The sequence below is a fragment of the Coffea arabica genome, chromosome 11e (genome assembly GCF_036785885.1).
Source record: "Coffea arabica cultivar ET-39 chromosome 11e, Coffea Arabica ET-39 HiFi, whole genome shotgun sequence".
NCBI classification, from domain to species: Eukaryota; Viridiplantae; Streptophyta; class Magnoliopsida; order Gentianales; family Rubiaceae; genus Coffea; species Coffea arabica.
This window is the reverse complement of record NC_092331.1, coordinates 57,418,293-57,442,423: the sequence shown is the minus strand read 5'-3', so window position 1 is coordinate 57,442,423 and position 24,131 is coordinate 57,418,293. Positions and strand designations below refer to the sequence as shown.

The 24,131-nt window shown below is 35.2% G+C and overlaps 2 protein-coding genes across 2 annotated transcripts; one reads left to right on the top strand and one right to left on the bottom strand.

Moving 5' to 3' along the window:
* The first annotated feature begins 797 nt into the window (after window positions 1–797).
* Window positions 798–2,388, top strand: LOC140003987 (probable calcium-binding protein CML16). Its single transcript, XM_072071646.1, has 2 exons — window positions 798–1,419; window positions 2,025–2,388. The coding sequence occupies exon 1, from the start codon at window positions 915–917 to the stop codon at window positions 1,395–1,397; it is 483 nt and encodes a 160-aa protein (XP_071927747.1). The 5' UTR covers window positions 798–914; the 3' UTR covers window positions 1,398–1,419; window positions 2,025–2,388.
* A 649-nt stretch (window positions 2,389–3,037) lies between these two features.
* On the bottom strand, window positions 3,038–10,601 carry LOC140021457 (putative phospholipid-transporting ATPase 9). Its single transcript, XM_072072288.1, has 11 exons — window positions 9,126–10,601; window positions 7,260–8,605; window positions 6,893–7,003; window positions 6,470–6,746; window positions 6,272–6,360; window positions 6,073–6,181; window positions 5,291–5,491; window positions 5,059–5,184; window positions 4,858–4,956; window positions 4,465–4,656; window positions 3,038–3,989 (listed from the first exon to the last, which is right to left on the bottom strand). The coding sequence occupies exons 1-11, from the start codon at window positions 9,534–9,536 to the stop codon at window positions 3,357–3,359; spliced, it is 3,594 nt and encodes a 1,197-aa protein (XP_071928389.1). The 5' UTR covers window positions 9,537–10,601; the 3' UTR covers window positions 3,038–3,356.
* Window positions 10,602–24,131: the final 13,530 nt, after the last annotated feature.

Below are 24,131 nucleotides of genomic sequence, written 5' to 3'. Positions count from 1 at the left end.
ACAGACAACACACATGCCTAGGGACCAAAAACATGTTGGGTTAGGATAAATTGCACGAATTCCCTTCAAATTTCCAAAAATTTTGTATAGACTCTTTGAGATATTCTTTCCTTTTTCTCCTCGTGATTACAATTGTTACGTACAACATATGATTTTATCTCAAAGTCAATTATTCTAATGAGTACAAATGAAAAAAAGGTTAAATGTTAATGAAATGATATCACGAGAAAATATAACAAAATGTAACTTGAATAAAATAAAATAAAAGCATATAGGGGTCGTGTACGCATTTTCAGTGCAACTAGGGGCCTGTTTGGCAAATAAATTTTTGCTCAAATCTGTCTTCTACAAGTTTTTTAAAAATTTTAGCTATAATAATTTTAAAAAAACTCATCAAAATTTTTAAACTATACACTTCAAAATATTCAAAAATTTACAGACTTTAAAATTTTTTTTTACAACTTCAACAGTAGGTTACGATAAAATTTTAGACAAACGTTCAAAAAACTCATTTGCCAAACGAGGCCTAGAACTAGTGTAACAAAAGAGGTCAACCATACAAAATTCTAGTACAGAATGATAGAAATAACTCTAGATGACAGATAGGGGAAGTCATTGCAATCTGAACAATCATATGGGAAGTCTTTGCAATTATGTCAACCATCAAGGAGATCAGTGCAATTAACTCTTGCTTTCTTTTACTAGTAGTTTTTTTTTTTTTTTTTTTTTTTTTTGACACAATGACAAGTTGAACATCATACTTTTAGTCTGGATCACTAAATTTAAAAGCCATAGCACAACCCCACATATTCAACAAACTGACAATTTCCAACATTTTGGTCACAAGACAAAGATCAGTACTCCCCTTTTTCTTTTTCTTCTTTCCTGTACCTTCTCCTCCTACCATCCCAAGGATGGCTAAGCTTCAATCAGATCAACTTAAACAGCTGAGGGACATCTTCATTCGCTTTGACATGGACAGGGATGGTAGCCTAACGCAGCTAGAGCTCGCGGCCCTGCTGCGTTCCCTCGGGCTAAAACCAACAGGGAATCAAATTCATGATCTACTGGCCAACATGGATGCCAACGGTAATGGTACGATTGAATTTGAAGAGCTTGTTGAGGCCATTTTGCCAGACATGAACGAGCAGATTTTGATCAATCAAGAACAACTATTGGAGGTCTTTCGATCGTTCGATCGCGATGGCAATGGTTTCATAACTGCAGCTGAATTTGCTGGCCAAATGGCCAAAATGGGACATCCCTTGACTTACAAAGAGCTAACTGAAATGATGCGTAATGCTGATACAAATGGAGATGGGGTCATTAGCTTCAATGAGTTTGCCAACATTTTAGGCAAATCTGCCTCTGATTTTCTTGGTCTAACGGTCTCGTGATCGATGGATTGGTGATTGTGTGGTATGATTTGTCAATTTTACCTTGTAATGGGACATTCATACAAGATGGCAAAATATCATTGTTGTATGTATCATCATGTCCATGATTCCTTAGGCTTAGGCCTCGTTGGCTTCTACTTTTGATCTTTTTTTTTCCATTCATTTTCATACCTATTGTATGTTTTGATATGGGGTCGAATTAGAACCTCCATGTATATAATTAACGAGATCTGTACATATATATATGACTATGTAACAAGCATATGTTGGAGGTCACAGGAGACGCTTGTGAAATGTGTGTGCATGATTCAAGAAAATTGTTCTTCTTTTTATTCTTTTTGACTCGAAAGAAATTTTCTCGAGGAGGAAAATTTCTAAACATTTGCCATTGTGGGCTCGTTGTTGGATTTTATTCTGAAAGTATCCAGAGATAGTTCATATTGTCCATAATTAGTCACATTTCCTTCTGCAGAAATTAAAGTATACGTTGGATATTTAATGGATGTATTTTAGTATACTTGGAAGTTCAGGAACGAAATGTTCAGGGTTCGTCGTGCCTTGATCTAGGTCTGTTCTCCTCTCTTTCTTTCTTTCTTGTTATTCAATCCATGTAACTTTGATATGCAGATGACAACGATGAATACAACTTTGCCAACAGAATGCTGATATTTGGATCACTCAATACGATAGGTTCTGTACCAAAAGGGAGTTATCTTTGATCATCCTTCTCAAAACAGGACCGAAGAAACTTCATATTCAGGCAAATGAACATGACTCGGACAATCTCGATGCTTCTGTCACCCTAAAAATTGATCCATTTGAGTGGTCAAGGAATCTGGTGCTATTGTTTGGAAGACTAAAAACCACCATTATAGAAGGCCTATTGCTACCTGCAAGGGCTCTTAGGACGCTCCTCAGTACCATTGTTGTAACTATGTCCACAAAAATGGATTAATCCTTTGAAGCAAATTGAGCATTTGTTCCTGAGCCACATGTTACTTCATTTTGTTCCTGAGCATTTGCTTCAAATGGATACGCTTTGTGATTTTGGCTGTTCAACATATCATAGCATTGGTATCAACAAAAGCACACTACTGATGCACCATATAATGAAGTCTAAATCTAAATCTGCGTATTTGTTCATTTCAAAAGCTTAATACGCCCTTACCACCAATCTAGACAGTTCAACCAGCTGGAAAAAGAAACTTTGAAGCACAAGTGTCTCATTAGTTATAAGAGGCGGAATGATGTTCATTAGGAGCAAAATTTGAAGAATGCCACCTTGCTTAGTTTGCATTGCATTTTCACCTTCATATCTGATAAAATCAACTACGGTTCCATATCAACTGCAGCATTTATGTAGTTTTTACAAATTTTAAGATTGGAGAGACGAAATTTGACACGGTTCCAGAATATTACAATCACATAGCTAAACGCTGGTTTGCAACATTTCACACACGCACAGGTCAACACAGAGAGACAGAGATAGAGAGAGAAACCAAAGAAAAAAACGGGTGGCGAGTTCGAATGAGAGATTAGAACTTCTTTATTGTTCAAAAGATATGAACTGCTATTACAGAAGAGTAAACCATGAACAAGAGGGCCGGATTGGAAGGAAAAACTATCCCTTCCCCATGAAAGAATCCATAACTCTGCCTTTCTATGATGTATATATCGATAATTTACAAAATACACATTTAAAACGAATGAATATATCATAGCTTCTATCGCTAATTATCAACATTTACAAACTTCCTGGGCTTGTTTCTGCTACTTCCACAGATGGTACAGCTGAATGCTGTTTCATCTTTGAACTTGCTAATCTTGGGAGTCAATGGCCATGGGCCAATAAGTAGCGACAGCCGCAGTATCATATACACCGTTTACAGTTCTGAATTTACAGCAAAATTCAGAGGTTCAGAGTCTACAGCAGCTCAAAGTAAGAGGGACCTGTATATGTTATCTGTGGTTTTGCTTCCTACCATCCAGCGGATTCGTTCTTGCCATAGAACGTGCAGTAAAACCCACAGTCGTGGGGCGTATTGATCTCTGTCGCACCATATTGCAGTATTCAGGGTCATCTGAGCGCCCCTCACGCCTTATCCACTGTATCATCCCATGGTACATGGGAAAGAACCGCATTTGAATTGCATTGTAACAGAAGTAAGGGATCAGCGCCGAAATAACCACAAAGATTGTGACTATCCAGAATGCTGGGGCAGGGGCAAGGGCTTCAATGAAGAGCTTGTATGCAGTAGAGGAATACTTGGGAGTTATGGCTCCATATGCCAGGAGGAAAAGGTACCATAAAGCAATTCCACCCCAGATAAAGATATGTTGTATTAAGGTGAAGTAACTGACAGCGAGAGCCATCTGGCAATTCACAACCCAAACAACACAAGTGTACATAGTTGTGCCCAAGACCGCGAATCCTGCAACTTTTCCATTCTTGTTGAAGGCCTGTGGATCTAGCGCTTTAGTGCATAAAAAGAAGATAATAACAGCACTGCAAACGCCATTTAGCATCCAGCCAATAATGCGGCGCCAGCTGAAGAGAAGATTCTGTACACCTTCTTGGTACAGCATTGGGAACTGCAACACAATCCCAATGAATCAGTAAGGAACCTTGTATAGAAATAAGAGGTAAGGTCTAATATAAAATCTTTGGTCATTTCCTTTGAGATATAAATTTATGAGATAGAGACTCGTAAAAAGAAGCAGACTCCTGTATTTACTTAAACTACACATTCTAATTGTCAATAATTTCACTTAGAAGCTATAACTTTTCCATCGTTTATGGCTTCTCATTGATGAATGATGTACTCCATTGGAGATAGTAGGCATAATTGCAATCACCTAACAGCTGTTATGGATAGTGACCAACACCCAAATTGATGTTCATTACTCGAAAAGAACACCCAAATTGTTGTTATTTGCTAAATTGGCCTGTGTTCTCTTATTATATGTCTAGGAAAGATAATCCTTTTATAACAGCTTAAAATTCTAAATATTATAAGCTGAACGTGCCAATTTCAGTAATAAACATAGCTTTAGATGAAAGGCATACCTTCAGACAAAACCGAGCAGATACATCCTGATCAAAAACTCCCAAAGCGATGACTGGAAGTGATGTGAAGAAAATGTTGTAAAGGGTCAAAAACCAATCATTGTATGCCGGCTGGGCAGAGAATGATGCATATGCCTCATATAGAAATACAGTAAAACCAAATGTGACGTTCTTATAGAAGAAGTAGCATATCTGCAAAAAAGAATAGATAAACCAAATCAAATGATGATTAAGAAAGTTTGATGTTGATGCAATATGACAAAAACATGATTTATACATTTGAATGAATTGATCCAAGACCAAAACTGCAAGCATTCAGTTAAAAACCAATATTCTTTTAATTGTAATAAGGGTGCAAATAATATGTAAAGGAGCACAACCAAGATACATTACCATTGAAGAAATCCTTCGGTAGCACCAATGTCCGTGCACCAGAAGTAAGCGCTCCAAAAATCGAAACTGAGCAATTGCAACATCACTTGACATGACAGCCTAATTTGCACAAGAAAATAAGTGTGAAAGCTAGAAGTGGTAGATTATGATAAAAGCATGATGTTTCCTGCAAATTAATCAGGTAAAAAGTAAATTCTGTACCTGCATTCCTTCAACACCACTAATTCCAATTCCGATGTCAGCTTCTTGAAGCATTCCCACATCATTCGCTCCATCACCAATGGCTAATGTTGTCTTCTTGGTTCCATCTTTAACAAGTCTTGTAACCTGCATATCCAGCAGCAATTGCATTTAGCATCAAAACTAAGTCCTCAGTAGGAAAATAATCAGAGATAGGGGGAGCCTGTGGGTTTGGGATATGGTCCAGACTCACCAATGCCTTCTGCTTTGGTGATGATCGACAACAAATAACAGATGCACAGCTGATTGCAAGCTCCAGAAATAAATTCTTTGTATCATCTTCTAATGCATAAGCAAGAGATTTCCCATCAATTATCAAAGCAAATGCCTCAGAGCTTGACCTAACCTGAGCCTTTCCCTCAGTAATCTGCTGGATGACGCTCTGCCTTGAAGCCTATTGATAAAATAATTTAAAGTACTTTTCTTAGACTACATAGTACAGTTATTAAGAAAGAGTCATATAAGCAGATGCACAAGAAAATTGATGTGGACAAGTAAAAGACGAGAAAGTAAGCTAAGCCAATGGAAAATGTCAACACCAACTAACTCATCAAACTACCTGTTTATATACTTTTCAGTATCAGTGTAAGACAATTTTCCCGCAGAAAAAGGAATTAATGAAACTTCTTTCTTGTTTCAACATACTCTAAAGGAGAAACAAGAAACAGACACAATGCAGGAACTTTTTGACACATAACTTAGCCGGAAATTCAGCTTGAAGCGATAAAACCACGAAACTTTTCCTTTTCCAATTCCACTCCAAAAATTATCAGACCTAATACCATCAAAACCTGCCCTTAGCATGGAATGGAAGTTGTATGCCACAGAGAATCATCGATGGAAGTTGTATGCCATAAAAATTGTCCGTCTCTCAAGACATGCAATAATACAGTTTTCAGTAAGCATCAACTGCTCATTTTCTCTTCCAGATGGACACATGATTAAAAATTGGGTGTTTACAGGATTCGTGGATACCTTTGCAATAGCATTCTTGTCATCCCCTTTTTCAAGAGCTATGATTTCAGGGGTCTCTAATGTGATTATTATCTGCTTCATTCCTTGTCTAAGCAAACTACAGGCAAAACTGCAAAATATGATTTTTTGGAGTTAGCAATGAAGGACAAGAGAACCTCTCACACTTAAAAATACCACAAGCATTTTCAAATGACCATACCCTATATTAATTGCAGTTTCCATCTTATCTCCAGTCAGAACCCACAATTTTATGCCTGCTTGAGCAAGCTTGTCAATGCATTCAGGAACCTAGCACAAACAAATCAATAGGGGGAAAAAAGAAGAATAATCAGATCCACATTTATCTTCATGTTTGCTGTAATTGATAAGTTACCTCCATTTAAAACCTAAAACCTACCCCAGGTTGAAGTTTGTCCTCAACAGCTGTTGCACCCAGAAGAATTAAATCTTGCTCAATTGTCTCTGTCACTTCATCAATCAATGCCTCACGATCAGCAGTGACTAAATTCTTGGCCTCTAGAAATTTTTCATTGAATATTTTGTACTCTTCCTCACTGAGCACCCGATAAGCCAGTAGCAAAGTTCTAAGTCCTGCATCAGCATACTCATTAACATGTTCCCTGGTTTGATCTTCAAATTCCCTTCCATTTTTTCCAAGCCTTCCAAACATGACGCTGAAAGATCAGTAACAAAGTGGCCAAGAAAGAGATAGCATCAGAGCAAGAGGAAGGAACAAAAAGCATTCCATGAAACAGTTGAAAGTAGACGTAGGAGTACGTATTACATGAATTAGCAGTAATACATTAATTACTGTACCGACCTGTCAGCACCTTTAGAGAGCAATAGAATCTTTCCTTCCTCATCCTTTACTATAACAGACATCCGCTTTCTAGTGCTGTTAAACTCCAAAACATTTAGAAGTTTATATTCCCTGCAAGAAGGGAGAAAGCTTTGTAAAAACATCCCATTCAGGTGAACATAAAGCAATAGGCAGGTATCATTTTTCAACAGCATGAAAAGATTCATTTTTTGTGGCATCTGTATAGTTGGAAGACACATATATTCGAAATTTGGATTTTGTGAGGCATCCAGTTCAACTCAGAAAATCCTGATGTAACAAATCAGCAGTCTCAGAAAGGCCAAATACAGGAAAAATGTGCTGCAAACAGAAATATCGAAGTACTTACCTCTCAATTTTCTTGCCAGATGATGTATCCAACTCATTCACTGAAACAGTAGTTTGCGTCCTCCTATAGAATTCAAATCCAAGTTCTCTTGCAGCAATCACAAAAGCTGCCTCATCGGGTGATTCAGCTTCATATGAAACCTTTCCGGTTTCTTCATCCATTTCAGGTATAGCAGTATGGCAGACTGCCAATAAGCGACAGAACTTCTGTATGACATCAGCATGGAGCTCATTCACCCAATTGCTGTCCGCAATCCTCTCATCATCAAAATTGTAGCCTTTAATAGATGACTTTGTGGCACTCTTAGGGGAATCCTCAACAACATCCTTTCCATTTACCATTAAAGGAGAGCCATTTCTCTTTGCCATCGCTCTCTCTACCTCAGTAACACCGCGCCCATAAGCAGTCCCAGCCACAGAGCACTTGATGAATTCCATGGAGTTGCAGGTCAATGTCCCCGTCTTATCAGAAAGTATTGTATCTACTTGACCAAGTTCTTCATTTAAATTTGAGGTGCGTGCGTGCGCTGGCTTGTCAGTTTCCTCATAATACATGTGGATATCTTGATTAATGAACATGCTCTGAAGAACTTTCACAATTTCTATTGACACATACAAGGAGATTGGAATCAAGTAGCTGTACAACATCAGGGCTGTCAAAAAGTGATATGTTGCAGCAGCAGGAGCTCTCTTGGGATCAAAGAAAATTTTGGCACTGTCTGGTCTCAGATACCATCTATTATGTCCCTTATCCAAGTCCTTTTTCGTTACAATGCCAAAGTAAATTGATCCAACAAAAGCTATCGTGAACAAGACACCAAACAAGAAGTAAATGATCTTATCCATTTTCTTCTCAATTTTGCTTCTCTTTGATGGGGGATCAGTGGAATTCTGAATGACCTTGGTATCATGACCAGTGAAGATAACAGACCCATAAATATAGTCTGTGTTTCGCAGTTTTGAGTCTCTAAGTAGTAATTGTTGAGGAGAAAGAGGATGTTGTTGCTCTTCAAATTCCATACTTCCAACAAAAGTGTACAAATTAGCATTTGGATCTTCGCATTTGACAAGTGCCTTAAAATCTTTATAGTTTACGTCCTCATTCATGAATGAAGTTACCTCCAATCCCTGTTTAAGTTTCAGATTCGTCTCGCCATCAAGATTCATGGTCTCAACATAGCAAACTGCATCATCATAACTGGACGAAAGCAGAAGCAGGTCTGCCGGAAAGAATTCATCCTTCTCCACTTTAACTATATCCCCAACTCTGAGATTTTTCCATTCTGTATTTTGGAAAAGCCCATCACCATGGTGTACTTTAACTTTTCTATTGTTAACCTCCATATCCTGAAATAGATATTTTCACAAGCAACATAAGACAAGCTTGAAGGTGGCAGTCAGTTTGAAATATGACTAGAATTTTTGAGGACGGAATCTAAAGAGCAGGCAAGTAATTTCCGATAATAATACTCAAATTTGTTCGATAAAAAGATAAAAAAGATAAAAGTCCCTGCTGCAGATAAATCTAATTGCTTATACCAGACCATTTATATGTGTTAATTCTCAAAAGCAATCTCAGCTTGTCTACTACACTAAATTTACCAACTAATGGTCACCAAAATACTGAAATTTGCCTAACCATCTTCTTTCATGTCCCAATAAATCCCTGTTGTAGATGTATTGGAACCTTCTACTACATCTAGATATCCAAACATTTCCACAAAAAATTTCTGACTTGGAAAATTCTCTACAAAAGTCTCTCTACTTGTATGAGCTAATTCGTTAATGTCTCGAACAAATTACGTTCAAAATGTAGAAGGGATTTAAATTAAGGAAAAGCACAAGATAGAGGTTAATTATCAAGTACCTGCTGTTGTCGGCGCCAGTCTTCAATACCTTCTTTCACCATACTCGCTCCAATAACAATTATTAGAGGAATAATAGCACTAACAGCGCTATAAGGAGCTAAAGGTGTGAAGGCCAATGTACCAACAACGAGAAAATAAAAATTAGCCACTCTCCTAAACTGCTCAAACAAAGCTTTAGGGAAAAAAGAGGCAACTGTATACTTTGTACTCTTGACATAATTCCCAGGATAATTCCTTAAACCAGCTTCAAAATCAGCTGGTTCGTTGCAATATACCACTCTTGAAAATCCTGGTCCTCCAATACTACCATGGTCTTCTTTAAAACCTCCTCTTCCACATCTAAATGAGTAGATCTTGCTGAAATGCAGCTTCTTTTTTTTACCATCTCTGTTTCTGTCTTTTGGTGCCATTGGAGTCAACGTCAAACTAATAACTCCTCCACTTCAAAATCTCAAAAGGTTTAGCCTTCCAAAGTTGCAATTTTGAACTGAAAATGCAGCTCTTTCTGCCAACAACAGTCTTGAATAGAGAAGCCAGAGCCCAAAAAAGGCCCAAAAATGAAAAATTTCCCACACCCCACCCAAAAGAATAAACAAATTTATCCAAGAAACAGAACCCCAGACAAGGCTTTTTAGCTGAAAAGTTCCCAAATCAAGCAACAAGCACAACCCAGATGAAGAATACGAAAATATGCAGACAGGAGCTACAAAGGTACAACAACAAAGAAAGAATCCAAAAAGACACAGAAACAGAAAACCTTAAGGATTCAGAAGAATATCCTTGAAATCATCAAACTTGTTTTTCCAACAATCCCACCTCAATATTTCCGAGAAACAAGCTCTAATATTTGAAACAAAAATGACTCAGAAACAAAGAAGGCCTTGTCTACTAATGTACAGCTAATTGGATACAAAAAGATCATTAAAAATTATATGGCAGAGATATATATATGGGTGTTGGGGTGGAATGCAATAAGAAGAAGATGAAGCAGAAGAAAGAAGGCAAATGTGTTGAGAATCAGTAATAAGGAAGAATTGTCCTAGTAGATGATTTTTAACTCGGCCCAAAAGCTTTGAACATTGACTTGGATCTCTCTTTCTTCTTCCCTTCTCCGTTTCCTCTGTTTCTCTCTCATGGGTTTGACTTGACAACCGTTGGATTGTAAACACGCATTTTGGCTCAAAGAAACTTTCAAAACTCGACTACTATTTGATGTACTAATAAAACATTTCTATAGTTAACCATAAAAACAACGAAAATGATTGCTAGGAGAGGGTGGAAAAAACAATCATGAAAATCCCAGAATTATATTAAAAAAAAAAAGGATAATCAATTTACATTATAATAACGGAAGATGGGTTCTGATGATCTCGGCTTTATATTATATGTTTTCTCACTTTCATGATGAAAAAAATTTTCGCGGGAAGTATTTCTAGAAAGGGGAAAAGTCGTGAGATATTGGTGGTTGTTTTGGGTGGATTGGTCTTCCCTGCGTATCTGTGTTATATACAGATATACGCAGAGAAGACCAATAAAAGACGGCTCCATCTCAGGCATGCATGTATCTTGTATACATATGAATACACAGAGTAGTTTAATGCTTGTGTGTGTATTTTAAGGCGTGTTAGTGCGTGTATAAATGTGATGATTAATTAAAATTCTGAAAAAAGATGTAGTTAAAGGTTACCTTTTTGCGCAGGAGAAAAAAAAGGTGAATTCGTTTGAATTGGAAATACACACATTTATCTTCTCTTTTTCATAGCCGTAACGTGACAGAGAAAGGGAGTAAAACGAATTTTCTTTTGACAAAAAGGGAATAAAATGAATATTCTTTTTGAAGATAAAATAGATTTAGTTTTTATTTTTTTAAAAAAAATACATTTAATTAATACTTAATCAAAAATTTTGATCCCAAAAAAAAAAAAAGAAAAGCTCAGTCAAAGGTGGGAACCTGTAAGATGCGACAGCATGGCGCGTAGGTTGAACAGATGTGAGATTGGTCAAACTTCCATAATACTTTGCTATCTTTTTTCCTACTAATTACTGTCACTAGTAAAATTAGTGGCAAAGCTGTAACACGACCTCTTACGTATTCAGTGATATAACATACACAGCATGATTTGCACCAAAACTTTTCCAATTAAAAATCTATATGACTTTTACATTCCATTATTTGGAATATGTAGTGTCAAATTAATGAATTTTGGGACAGAAAAAAAAAAGGAAATAAGATCTTTAGAGATTTTATTGCAGAAAAACTCGTACGTCATTCAGCAAGTTATTTCAAGCATTTGTTATTTAAGCTTGATAAGCTAGGATTATGTGTTAATAATTGTTTTAACAAGATCGGAGATTTTAGTATAATAACGCATGCTATAGAACAGGTTTCCTTCTAGTCTTTTTGAGCGTGATTCTTGTTTGTGTTCAATGCACTTTTCTTACCTGGTTTGGCAAGAAAAGAAACCCATATTAGTGCTAATTAATCTCGTATGGAAGTTCAATGATTTCGTATATACTCCCTCCGTCCCACTTTGATAGTCCTGTTTTCCTTTTTCGTCTGTTCCAAATTGTAGTCAAGTTTTCCAATTGAAGAATGTAGTTGTATTTTAATTTTCCTAAAATACCCTTATTCAATGTAAGTTGTTGTTACTATAAACCTACCTCATTTAATGAGGGTTGATTCTTTTTTTACCATCAATTCAAGTTCCCATAAAGTTGTACTCTAATTAATGTGAGGGTATTTTAGGAAAATAGCTATCTAAATTGATTGTTCCAACAAAATTAACTATTTTTTCTTAAACTGTGTAAAAAAAATCAGAACTATCAAAATGGGACGGAGGGAGTAATTTTGAGGGGTTGTTTGTTTTGGTCTGTTTTGCTGCATTTGGCAACGTGGATTGTTAATTGTTTCACAAGAAAAGAGGAATTTTTAGGCACATTTATTGGGTAGTGCTCGTGTTCTTCTAGAAGTAGAAAGATATGAATGGGGACTGGATTCTTGCGCAGTCTTGTCTGTTTTTTATTTGGGTATATGATTTTAGGCAATTTTCTCGAATCAAAATCCAGGATGAGTTTCATAGCCTCTTGCTAGGTAGACTTCTCAATAGTAGTAGTGTTTTTGTTTTTCTTCACGCGGTGAGATCATGACTTGTTGCTGTTTCCAGAAGGAAAAAAAAAAGTTGAATTGATATGATGAGAACTTTAAAAGGGGAAAAAAAAGTTTTTTGTTTATAAGTTCCAATTGCCTTTTTTTTTTTTTGGTTTACTTATGAGACTACAACAAATTCACCATAAATTAAATTCATTGAGAATATATAGTCAATAGAAGCTTACATCTACTTTTTTTTGAAGTAACCATAAATTCATTTCATAAAAGCATAAAGTTCGCCTACAAGATTTACATTATGTTAGAATATAACATAAAAAAAATTGTATATTTAAGATAGTAATTAAATCAATTTGAAAATGTCACAAAAGAAAAAGTCAACTTAATTTAGAAATAAGACAAGAAAGAGTAGCAACTATAGAGAAGGGATTGGATTTGTTTAACTTTATTCAAATCAACATTTGGCGACTAGATTTCCTTTGGAATAAATTTGTAAAGTACAACGAAGCCCCCTTGACGTCGTAAATCTATGTTGAAGAACACGAATTACGCAGCGTTCAATATTTCCGTTTTCATTTGTAAACTTTTCAATTTATTATAAATTAAGCTTTTCTAACAAAACATGTCTACCTTAAAATAGGTTTCATGCGTTAACTTTTAAAAAGTCAAATAAATTATAGTTGTATTTAGAGCGATAATACATATTATTATTTACGTTCACATGATAAGTTTAAACGTAAATTAATTTTTTTTTTCAAGCACCACTGGAAATCTAACGCTCCCTCCGTCCCATTTTGACAATTTTGATCTTTTTTTATATAATTTTAAAAAATAGTTAATTTTGTTGGAAGAGTAAATCTAACCTACTATTTTTCTAAAATACATTTACATTGATATTAGGAATATAACTAATCGTTGTATCTTTACATTAATTACAACAACAATACACTACCGATGGAAGTTACACCATTTAAGACACGAATCAAAGCAATTGTTGAATAAGGTGAATTATACTCACTAATAACAAAGCACGTTAAATAAGAATATTTTAAATAAATTAAAAATTAATTATATTCTTTAATTAAAAAGTGGATTATAATTATTTTTTTCAAAGAAAGTAGGGTAAAATTCGAGATAGAAATTACGTATGAATCTGCAACATGACTAAGTATAATTGGTGAACTGGTCATGTCCTCGCAGTCGTGAATGACATGATGCATGAGCTCATTGAAGTGATGACCATGTCCACGTCCATGTGAATCTGATTGAGGAGCAGGCGGCGGCTTAATTAATGAGTGATGAAGCACATGATCTACGTGTCCAACTCTGAACAACAACTTCTTGTCTTCAACTCAGAACGCCGCCACGCCAAAACCTATTCTGCTCTGCTTGTCCCTGTTCCTTTTTTTTAACTTTAGGTTAGCTCCAACGAAGTAAATAGGACTCGGTTGATTTTGTTTTTTGTGACACGATATATCTATATTTATTTTATACTATGAAAAACGGACACTTGAAGAAATCTAAGAAAAAATCAATGGGAACTGAACCATCACCAGACCAAACAGATGCATTTTGAAACCATTTTAAAGTGACAAACACATATAATAGCAAGTGATGGAAAGTTTTGGTTGTGTTTGAATTACATTTTTCGTCATTTTTCATAGAAAAATTACTATAGTGATTTGATATATGTGAGGGAAAAAAGTGATAGGGAAATGTGATCACGGAAAACGACAATATTTTCTGACGGAAACAAGCAATCCAAACAGGGCCCAGTTTAATACCTTAATCTCTAGCCCCACCAAGTCTTATAGGCTTTGGTGCTCGGTTGAGTATTGATGGAGTAAATTTTATGGAGCACTGTACTATTTTAGCTAAGATTTCCCATTTTTCTTTCATATTTTTTCATGCTCGTTGAGAGAATTTTTTTTTTTAAAAAAAAAATTTCAAGAGAGACTCAAAATTAGAAGTATAAGAAAAAGAAGGCTTGAGCTCCAAGCTAAGAACTTCACTGTCACCTAACTGAGGTCCATGCAGAGATTTCTTGCCTACACAATTTTAATCGAATTTCTAGTAGGTTTTTTATGCTAAAGCCTATGGGACAGTACTCAATAAATTTTCTATATAGCTATTGGTTAACAAATGATTTTTTTTCCAGGAAATTTGAATTCTATTCCAAGCAAATAGGAAAGCAGAATAAAGGGAATAATGAAAAAAAAAAAGAAATAATATATGTATGAATCTTCTGGTTACTTGCAAATGCTGTAATGCACAGCATGAGCGATGACTTCCAAGAATGTGTAGAGAGAGCCGTGTTGTTCGGTTCTTTTTCTTTGGTTGGTTCCTACTCTTTACTTGTTTGTGCTTATTTTGTATGGTCTCGTGAGTGGGGAAGTCATTTTCAACTTTTAACTGTTTCTTTTCATTGCTAAATCTTAAATTTATGTTTTTTTTTTTTGAAGGAACTTAAATTTATGTTCAAAGCCTAACCCAATTTAGTTGTAATACTTCAAGGGTAAAATTCACGACAATCGTTGATGGGGTTAAGCTTAGAAGAGAATTAATTGTGTTCTGAGCCAAGATCCTTTCTTTTGGTAGCAAGAAATGTCTTGAAAACGAAACGCATGGGTTACATCAGCTTGCCTCTGCCACTCAAGAATGGCTTGGTCTCTTTTCTAAAAACAATCCCAAAAAAAAAAATCATAAATAAAATGTAGGAAAAACTTTGCCGCCACCTGTTCAAACAGTCTCGCTTTATCATTTTTTTTCTGTTGATTTCTTGTTTGGATTCCTATTTGGTGATTGATAAATATGTTCACGGAAAACATACAAAATTTTTTATAGAAAATTGCAATCCAAATTTTGACTCCTTCTGTTAAATTTTAGTAGTAGTTATTTAACTCGATGCATTCGTGAATTGAATTATGGATATATTTATAGCTTAAAATTATTGGATAGGTCCAATCTACATTTAACAACATTCAGGTCTTAAAAGCATGAACGTTTTTCTTTTAAATTTTATGTTTATTTGTTCATCACTTCTTGATGTGTGGGCATCATTTGTCTCCTTCAAATTTCTTGCTAATTTTTCCAACTTGCCCGTACAACAAACTGCAAAGGCCTAATTTAGAGAAGTACAACAGCCGAAAAGTCAAATTCGCCCAAATCATCGTCAAACAAGTCATATGTTCTTGTAGGCAGGTGTTGGCAGGATGATGGCCAGTACTAGTAGGTCGAAAACCATGTCCAAGTAGATAGCTAAACTTCATACGTGTTCATCTACAATTTTATTTAATCGATCACAATAGCACCAGATGAGTTGTTTGCTACCCTCATATTTTGAAGAAATGTAAAAAAAAAAAAAAATTGGTTTCCATCCACCAACCGCTATCCAATTTGAAAGCTGAGCCAAAATCAAATGTTTGGCTTAGGTCTTTGAGCCCTGAATTTTTTCTAATTGGTGACAGGTTTCAATTGTTCCTAAACCCAAGATTTATTATTGTCATCTCATGCCGTAATTTCTAGCAAAAATATCAGTTTCCAATAAAATGAATAACTAGCAGTCGAAAAGACCCTGATCTAAGAGTTAGAACTTAGAATTGAGACCTTATAAATTAATGATTTTGAACGCAAATCTTCCTACCCCATTTTGCTTCTTAAATCCTATCATTCTCCTGCTTAAAAAAAAATTAAAAATTCCAATAAAAGTAAAAAGGACAATTTTGAGAGAGAGAGAGAGAGTGTGTGTGTGTGTGTATTTTTTTCCTTTTTTTTTCTTGGTGGTTATGAATTCACTTGTTACTAGTATCCATTTTGTCAAGGAGAGAGTCAGCTTGATGTTAACGTTAGAACCAGTTGGTAGGGAAATCGAAGAAGTCATCCTGATGATAAATACACAAAAAATGAGTTAACTGTAACTTGAAAGACATTCATAATCGACATGCATGTGCACGATGGAAAGGGAGTGAAAATGAGTGTTTATGGGTTCATCTTTTAGTAAGTTTGTTAATATCCTTTCTTATTACAGCAAGGAAAATGGTCTTATCAGCTCCCGAGAAATATACATACAGTCCACTTCGATCATACTACTGATGTACTTAATTTTATTCTGTAGATTTTATTTTCCCAAACTTGATTGTATTTTGAAAGAACTTGAATTGCGAAGCAAAAATTAAGAATACTCATCCTAAAATCCAATCAAGCAGTCTGTCAAGAAAGAGGAAAAGATAAAATTCTTGGACGATCAAGTTCATCAGGTCAAAAGTTTTACCATCTCATATATTCTGAATAAGTAATTTGATTTTTAACAGATACTGAAAGGGCTTGATGTTAGCGTTAATACAAGGAGGACTTGAAGCAGAGAAAGGGCGGCTGCGTTATGGCTTCATAGCTGCTGGCTGGCATAGGCGTTTGATTAGCCAAGAATATAGTAGCCTTTTCATGAAATAAAAAACATAGAAAATGGTAAACAAATGTGTGGAGACCACCAAAGGAAAAAAAAAAAAGAAGAAGAGATAATAAATGTGTACTTTGGAGGACCGGGAAAATCTATCTAGCCTAGTATTAGCAATTAATTCGTGGGAATCTAGAAGGTCTTTTCATCAATTTATATGCAGTGTAAACGTGTAATATTAAATTGTAAATTTCCATGAAGGCAAAACAGTTCAAACATTTTTCACTAACAAAATGAGCTATGTTACTAACAATTAAGTTATAGTATGTTTGATACCAATCAGGTATTGGTCTAATGACTAAAGTTGAGATTCTAAAAATTAGGCGTTCTGGATTTAATTTCGTCTTTCTATTTCTTTACTTCTTAAATACTACCCTTATTTTTTTGGCTTAAACAAAAAATAATAATAAAGAAAAAAAAAGGGCTCATATTCTTGATGTATAGAACTCAACAAGATTTGATCAACTTTGACATGAACACCAATACACTTGAATTTAACAATTTCAGGTCATGACAAGGAGTGATGATGTTAGTTGGGTAGGAGCAGGTTTCTGTCCCACTGATCATACACTCAAAATCAACAAGAAGATGAGTTGTAGACTTTATTTATCTGGAGAATATGGCCTCAGAACTAAAAGGATTTGACAAAACATACCACATCCAAGTGCCCACTATTTCCCAACAAGCCACCTAAACCACTAACTGCATTTGCATCTAATGTGATGTTAAGATTGAATTTGCGTTGCACAACATTTAATATTCCAAACCAAACCTAAAACAATGGGAAAACAGATGCTACTGGTCTAATGAGTTCAAAGAAACAGGTAAAATTCAATTGTACTCCTAGCTAGTAAAAGCGACATCTGTGCTCAACAATTTAGGCATTGGATAAAAAATATTTGTCAATTTCTTATATTACTCTGAACAAGTTGGTAAAAATTTCGGACTACAGATTTTGATTAAAGAGAGAAACTTGAACCACTCGATTTAAGATGGTCTTTAGGAAAAGACATTTCAATGAACTTTGAGACAAAAGCTGTGTGGTTTCCTCATCTCCCTTTTTATCTTTGAAACATTCCTTTCGTTGTTGTTGTTTACTTTCCATTGGAAGCTCTTTCGAGTTTCACATAACAAAGAAAGGACTACTTAGCTTTATGCATTGATAATTGTGGATGAGGTTTTCTGCTCGTGTTGCACGAGCGTTTGTACGAGTCTAATACTACTATCTAAACTAGTTGGAGGTTGAGGTTTTAGTATGGACCAGATCAACTGTCTGTATATATATGTCATGTTCGACAAAGCGGAGGTTTACAAGATATGAGAAATTAACAGGAAGTTTCATGCCGGAAACTTTCACTTATATTGGGTCCCCTTGTACCAAAAAACAGGCAACTGGATGGTACAGGGAGTACTTTTAAAAAAAAAAAAAAAAAATTCTAACAGGGAGAGGTGGAATTTTAGAAACAAGCAATGGGAAAGGAGAGAAAAAAATTTGAATCGTAAAAAATTCCATTCCAGAGACTGAAAACACGATGATGCAATAGAAAATCATGACATGAAAATCTTCAAAATTTAACAGCCGTTGTTACTCAAATCTTATCCTTCAGCTAAAGATAATCTCCCCATAAACGTGACAAGTGACAGCACTTTCCGATAGTAAACAAAGATGTAACAGGCACCAATACGAGTCGCTTTAACAGCTAGCGAAGTTAACTAGGAATATCCATGCAGAAAAGAAAGCGTCCAAAACCTTGAAAGATTGTAGACAAAATGAAGTACTTATTTTTTCTTGGCTGATGACAAGAGGGATCGTTTATTTAGTCTTGGTCCTCCTGAATAATTGTACCCTTTGGAATATTCCACGCACTAGTGAAACAATCAAACAAACAAATCCGCCGCGTGGGGTAATGGTTCTAAATAATGCTCCTGCTCGTCTATTTCAGCAGCTTACTTCGCCAGCCGCTACCGCCCGCACTAAATTGAGGGAGCCATGACAAGTGATGTTTGGTTGATTTAAGTCCCTGTGTAGTGTGTACCAGAAAGATGAGAAATGTAAGTCGTTAGTTAAATGTCTGGGCATCGATCATAGGCCAACCTGATTGCTACTGATTTTTTTTTGGTCAACACAGGGGTGTCCGGGTCAAGACCCGAAGGTGGCCCGACTAATCCCCTGCGCCTGGAGTACAGCACCACCCCAACCGTACCCAGGCGTTAGGTGAGGTTCGATCCCACGACCTTGCGAGTGGTTTTCCAGCCGCAGACCGGGTGATCTAACCCCGGGGGCACCTGATTGCTACTGATCAATATTGTGGAATTGCAAGTCTAGAGCTCTCGGAGGGTAGGATATGATTTACCTTCTTAATAAGGGTTTTTTTTTAAGAATTTTTTTTTCATGGTGCCTAAAAGGCACTTGTTAGTATATTTAGATGTGCAAACTCACATTTATTGTACATTCCCATATTAATAATCCTCTTCTCAAAATAATTAACACCTTAAACCCTTCTTTTTAATTAAGAAAGCTGCATCCATTTTTACTTTTCTATCCGTAACTCCTCCTTCCTTTTTGGAGACAGTAACAACGTGATTTATTTCGATTTATCTAAAACTCGTAGGACGCTGTGTATTGTTTATATGTAATTATTGGTCCGTCTAACTGATCTTTATTGGATTAAGATGTATTTCAGGCGTTAAATTTTTACAAAGATAAAGATTAATTAGAGAAAGCGTATAAATATAAAAGAAGACAATAATTATTAATATGTGTACACACTGTATGTTAAATAAAATTTAGGTGCGTTAACGAGTATCCAATGGACACCCGTTAGAAAAAAAACCCTATTTTTGGTAACTTGATAATTAGGTATTACATAATTGATTGCCTTACCTTTCTTAGTTTGGAATTTGATACATGTCCAATTGTTCGCTTACTCAATCATCTAGGAGAAGCCATCATCAGTTCCATTTAAGGCAAAAATGGAAATTGAATGTAATCCATGTAGGGAAGTTATTACGTACGTCTATCAGCACCACAGGGATACGGGAACCAGTGGTTGATAAAGTATTGCAGTTACTTGTTTAGATTAAAAATGGCTGGAAAAGGTTGGTCCATTCAGTATTCATTCTTTAGTCATTTGTACCCACTGTACACATGCATAACACCAACAAATCGAATAAATTAGTAGCCCAGAAAAATACAAAAATAACAAGACAATATGGTTATTTGAATATCCTCTCTTTTGCTATCTTCTTTTCTTTTTCCTCTCGGAGTTTTTGCCATACATCTTTCAGTAATTTGCTAGGAAGTTCGACCACCATGACCTCGCCAAACTTCAAGCAAATGATGGTCCTAGAGGGTTCACCATTTTGAGAATATCTGTATCTCTCTCCACAAATAAAGGTCTAAGTTGAACCACATATATCAATCACGGTTTATCTATTTGGTGCTCTGAATAAAAGTAGGGTCAGTGTTATAAATTTAACAAAAGAATAAATTTTTGGTGCAAAAATATTCCAATTCAGGGGATGGGTGATAATCTTCAAGTATTAATAGTTGATCCATTTTCTTTTTTAACGGGCTTATTTGGCTCCCTAACACTCAACTTATCATAAGAAAATGGATTAATTTTCTGTATACTGATAGTGTATACACTTTCACCATTAGATGCATGATATATAATTCGAATTTAAATTTGAAACTCAAATTTTACATATGTATTGTGTATCCAACCATGATAGTATACACATTGTCAGTGTATATAAGATTTACTTGAAAAAAATACCTATCAAATTGTTAAAAGATTTGAAGTTTTCTCCCCAAACCATTTTATGTAAACTAGAAGCTATCCCTTGAAGGAGAGCCATGTTTCCAAATTTTGCTCCCAACTGTGGAATTTTGATTCTGAGACGAGTCTCATAAAAGATTATAAACTTCTAATTGATTAAATTTGTTTCCGAGAAAATCATTAACTTGATTGATAATCATTTCCACAAAAAAAAAAAAAAAAGAGAAGGTAGTTAACAGTACTAGAAGATAGGAGAAGACAGAACTAATGAAACGAACTTTGGATAATGAAACTATAAACGTCCGTGAACTCATTTTTCACCCATATTTAGCACACAAACACAAGCTTCGGACAAAACTTGGAAGCAGACAAATAAACATTATCCTCCGCTAATAAGCAAGTTGATTTGGAGGAACATTATTGATTCTTGAAAAGTTGGCTGTACTATTCATTTGAAAGTACTTAATGACAATGATGCATTGATATTACGAATCAGCTTTTTATTCTAATCAATAGTACAAGAGCACATCAAAAGGGGTGTGTGGCCTCTTTGTATAGCCTTTGTCCCACAATTCTTCTAGTACTTAATTAAATAATGGTAGATTTTTTTTTTTTTAAGAAAAGAACAAGCCTTGGTAATTGGCATGCGTCGATAATCAAAATCTGGTGTCTGGGGTAGTTGAAACGTACCGCCATCAATGATGTAACCTCTTCCATGTTACATCAATCGTGCAATCGTTTAAGCACGGTTCAAGCATTGGGTCATCCCTTCTTCATGGAAATCCCATTTCCTTGGTAAATTAACAATTGGCATTTTGGAAGAAGCTCAGCAGAAGTTTCATCGTCATTTCCTATGCAGCTCTATTCCATGAATCTATTACCGTTTTCGTGTCATACTTGCATTAATCAATAATGCTTTCCAATATGAAACCTTTGGCCTTTCATACCTCAATCAAATCTTGAAAATTACAGCCATAGAAAAAACAATTTAATGTAGAGTGAGAAGAGTTTCTCCTTAAATTCTTCTTACTATCAATTCAAGAATCGAATATTGGATATGAATTTTCAAGAATGGATCTATACGACGTGCTACTTCCTCTGTCCGAATTATTTAGTCATATTTGGAAAATTCAACTTTTTAAAAATAGTAGTTTGATTGTGATGTTTGTATTTTTCTTTCCAACTTTATCTTTACAAATTGAAATTTTAAATTTGAATGATAGCATGCATATGATTAGAAGAAGGGTTATATTGGAAAGAAACATTAAAAGGTGTTTTGACTTTTTTAACATGATAAATGTTTTGGGATATTCCAAAATAAAAAATATGACACTTTCAATAGGACGGAGGGAGTATTTATTTCTCTTTTTCTTTGGAATTTCGAATTAATTCATCAAATTTGAGGCTCTACAAGCTAATTAATCATACTATATTGTACTTGTGGCGAGTTCTTCGTTCCTAGAAAGTTCTGAAAAGTCTTTGAAGTCAATACTCGATGTAAGGTCAAGCGCATTGGAGTTGACTTCCGTAATTTTTAAGTCAATTCTTCTCACAACACCATTATTTTCCTGCAGCTGCGTCACTTTATAATATGCTACGGCCACCACACGATGTCGCTGAATTAGTCGACTGTTGATCGCTTGACCAATCCAATCCCCGGGTAGAAGTGTATACCTATATATAACGCTGATCCCAATATTGGACTTTCGGAGCCATTTCCAGCTTCTGTTTCTTTTTTTTCCTCGCAATGGCAAGGAGATTCCAGAATAACTTTCCTTTACTAAAATTGAGACAATGGACTGAAGGAGAAATAACTGCGTCTAGATCCAAGGATTAATACCTTGACTTTTTTTTTTTTTGGAAAAAAAATTAGAATAGTTTTACGATATAGGAGATAGCTAAACTATATTATAGTAGCACTTAACGTAAATTGGCTAATTCAACCTCTCAAAAATTTAACAAAGAAATCGATGGAGGATGCTGCATATTGTGGCTTACTGCGAAGGACCAATCCACCAATGGAATTAGTAAATGTTTCATCTAGAATGGTGCGCAAGATATCAGTAGACAAATTTTTCATTCTAGATGCTCTTACTTAATTTGAATTGTAGTATATTAAAAGTAAAATCCGTGTTCAAGAGTGGAGATGTACACACTATACATTAAAGGGCACACAAAAGATGACCTAAACTAATAAGCTTCTCGTTCAAAAACAGTTGCGTTTCTTGACTATTTCTATTTACCGAATTTGTGACATAGTCATTGATTGATGAGGGACTAAGTCGAAAATAAATGACTAAGGAAACTTTATGTTGTTTATTTGTCTCGCAAGTAACCCAGTCTTACTGCAAATTTAGCAATTACTCGTTATAAATAAATAAATGCATAATACTCCCTTCGTCCCACTTTGATAGTCCTGTTTTCTCTTTTCGTCTGTCCCAAATTGTAGTCCACTTTCCAATTGAAGAATGTAGTTGTATTTTAACTTTTCTAAAATACCCTTATTTAATATAAGTTGTTGTTACTATAAACCTACCCTATTTAATGAGAGTTGATTCTTTTTTTACCATCAATTCAAGTTCCCATAAAATTGTACTCTATTTAATGTGAGAGTATTTTAGAAAAATAGCAATCTAAATTTACTTTTCCAACAAAATTAACTACTTTTTCTTAAACTGTGTGAAAAAAGAAACAGGACTATCAAAGTGGGAGGAGGGACTACTATATAAACCAATATGACAATGGAGATTATAGAGTGAATGGATGGATGGTAATAACCACTAAAAAGACAAGTTTTTTGAAAGTTTGCAAGTTTCTCCTAGCCTGAAAACTCCAAAAAAGTAACCAAAAAAATAAAATAAAAAATAAAAGACAAGAGACTGACAGAATGCACTTGCGCATTGGGACGGGTATCCTTAGATTCCACGACTCAGAGAACATGTACGTATCTGTATATACTACCCTTCTCAAAGTACATTTCTGCAACAAACAATTTTTTGTTTCTCTGACGGCATTCATTAGGTTCTGACAAGGGTATTGAATATTTAGACTGAAATTTGTCCCATTTCATTTGGCAGCCAGTTTGCCATTAGAAAAATGGCCTGCAATTCGGCAATAAAAATAAAAAAATAAAATGGATGTCGCATTGCCAATTTGCCATTGATAAGACAAAATGTTGGTTGGATATATTATATGGCTTTAGATGCCAAATTGCAGGCCTAGCTACAGCTAGCATTTTTCTTCTGTGTTTTTTTTTTTTAAGGGCAGAAGCACAAGTGCAGGAATTTGATTATATCATAATCTGTCTCCTCCCCCTAGCAATCTCTGGGTGGATATAACGCCGGCAACATTAATAAGACCACCATTGTTGTTTGTTGCTTATGACTAGAAAACAAAAGGCAAAAGCCGTGTGGTAATTTGATAAAGAACCTGTACTTCTGCTACAATGTTGTGCATTTTGCAGGCTTAGTTTAACAACTTCCAATGGGCTTTTGGACATTTCTTATGTTTGTTGTTATATTAAGAAGGCATCATATCATGCCTTGAGAATCATTTGCTTTGGTCTGTCAATTTGGGGCTTGTATACTGCTGGAAAACCAATGTCAATATCCTGTTGATTCTTCTTTAGGGCATCCATATTCCCTTTTTCATTTATTTTTTTCAA

Bases quoted from the DNA above. Each gene is read 5' to 3' on its own strand.
- LOC140021457 (XM_072072288.1), bottom strand. From the start codon at position 9,536: ATGGCACCAAAAGACAGAAACAGAGATGGTAAAAAAAAGAAGCTGCAT. The intron at 6,182-6,271 runs GTATGGTCATTT...CATATTTTGCAG, and splicing joins GAAACTGCAATTAATATAGG to TTTTGCCTGTAGTTTGCTTA. The intron at 5,492-6,072 runs GTATCCACGAAT...TTTTATCAATAG, and splicing joins ACAAGAATGCTATTGCAAAG to GCTTCAAGGCAGAGCGTCAT.
- LOC140003987 (XM_072071646.1), top strand. From the start codon at position 915: ATGGCTAAGCTTCAATCAGATCAACTTAAACAGCTGAGGGACATCTTC.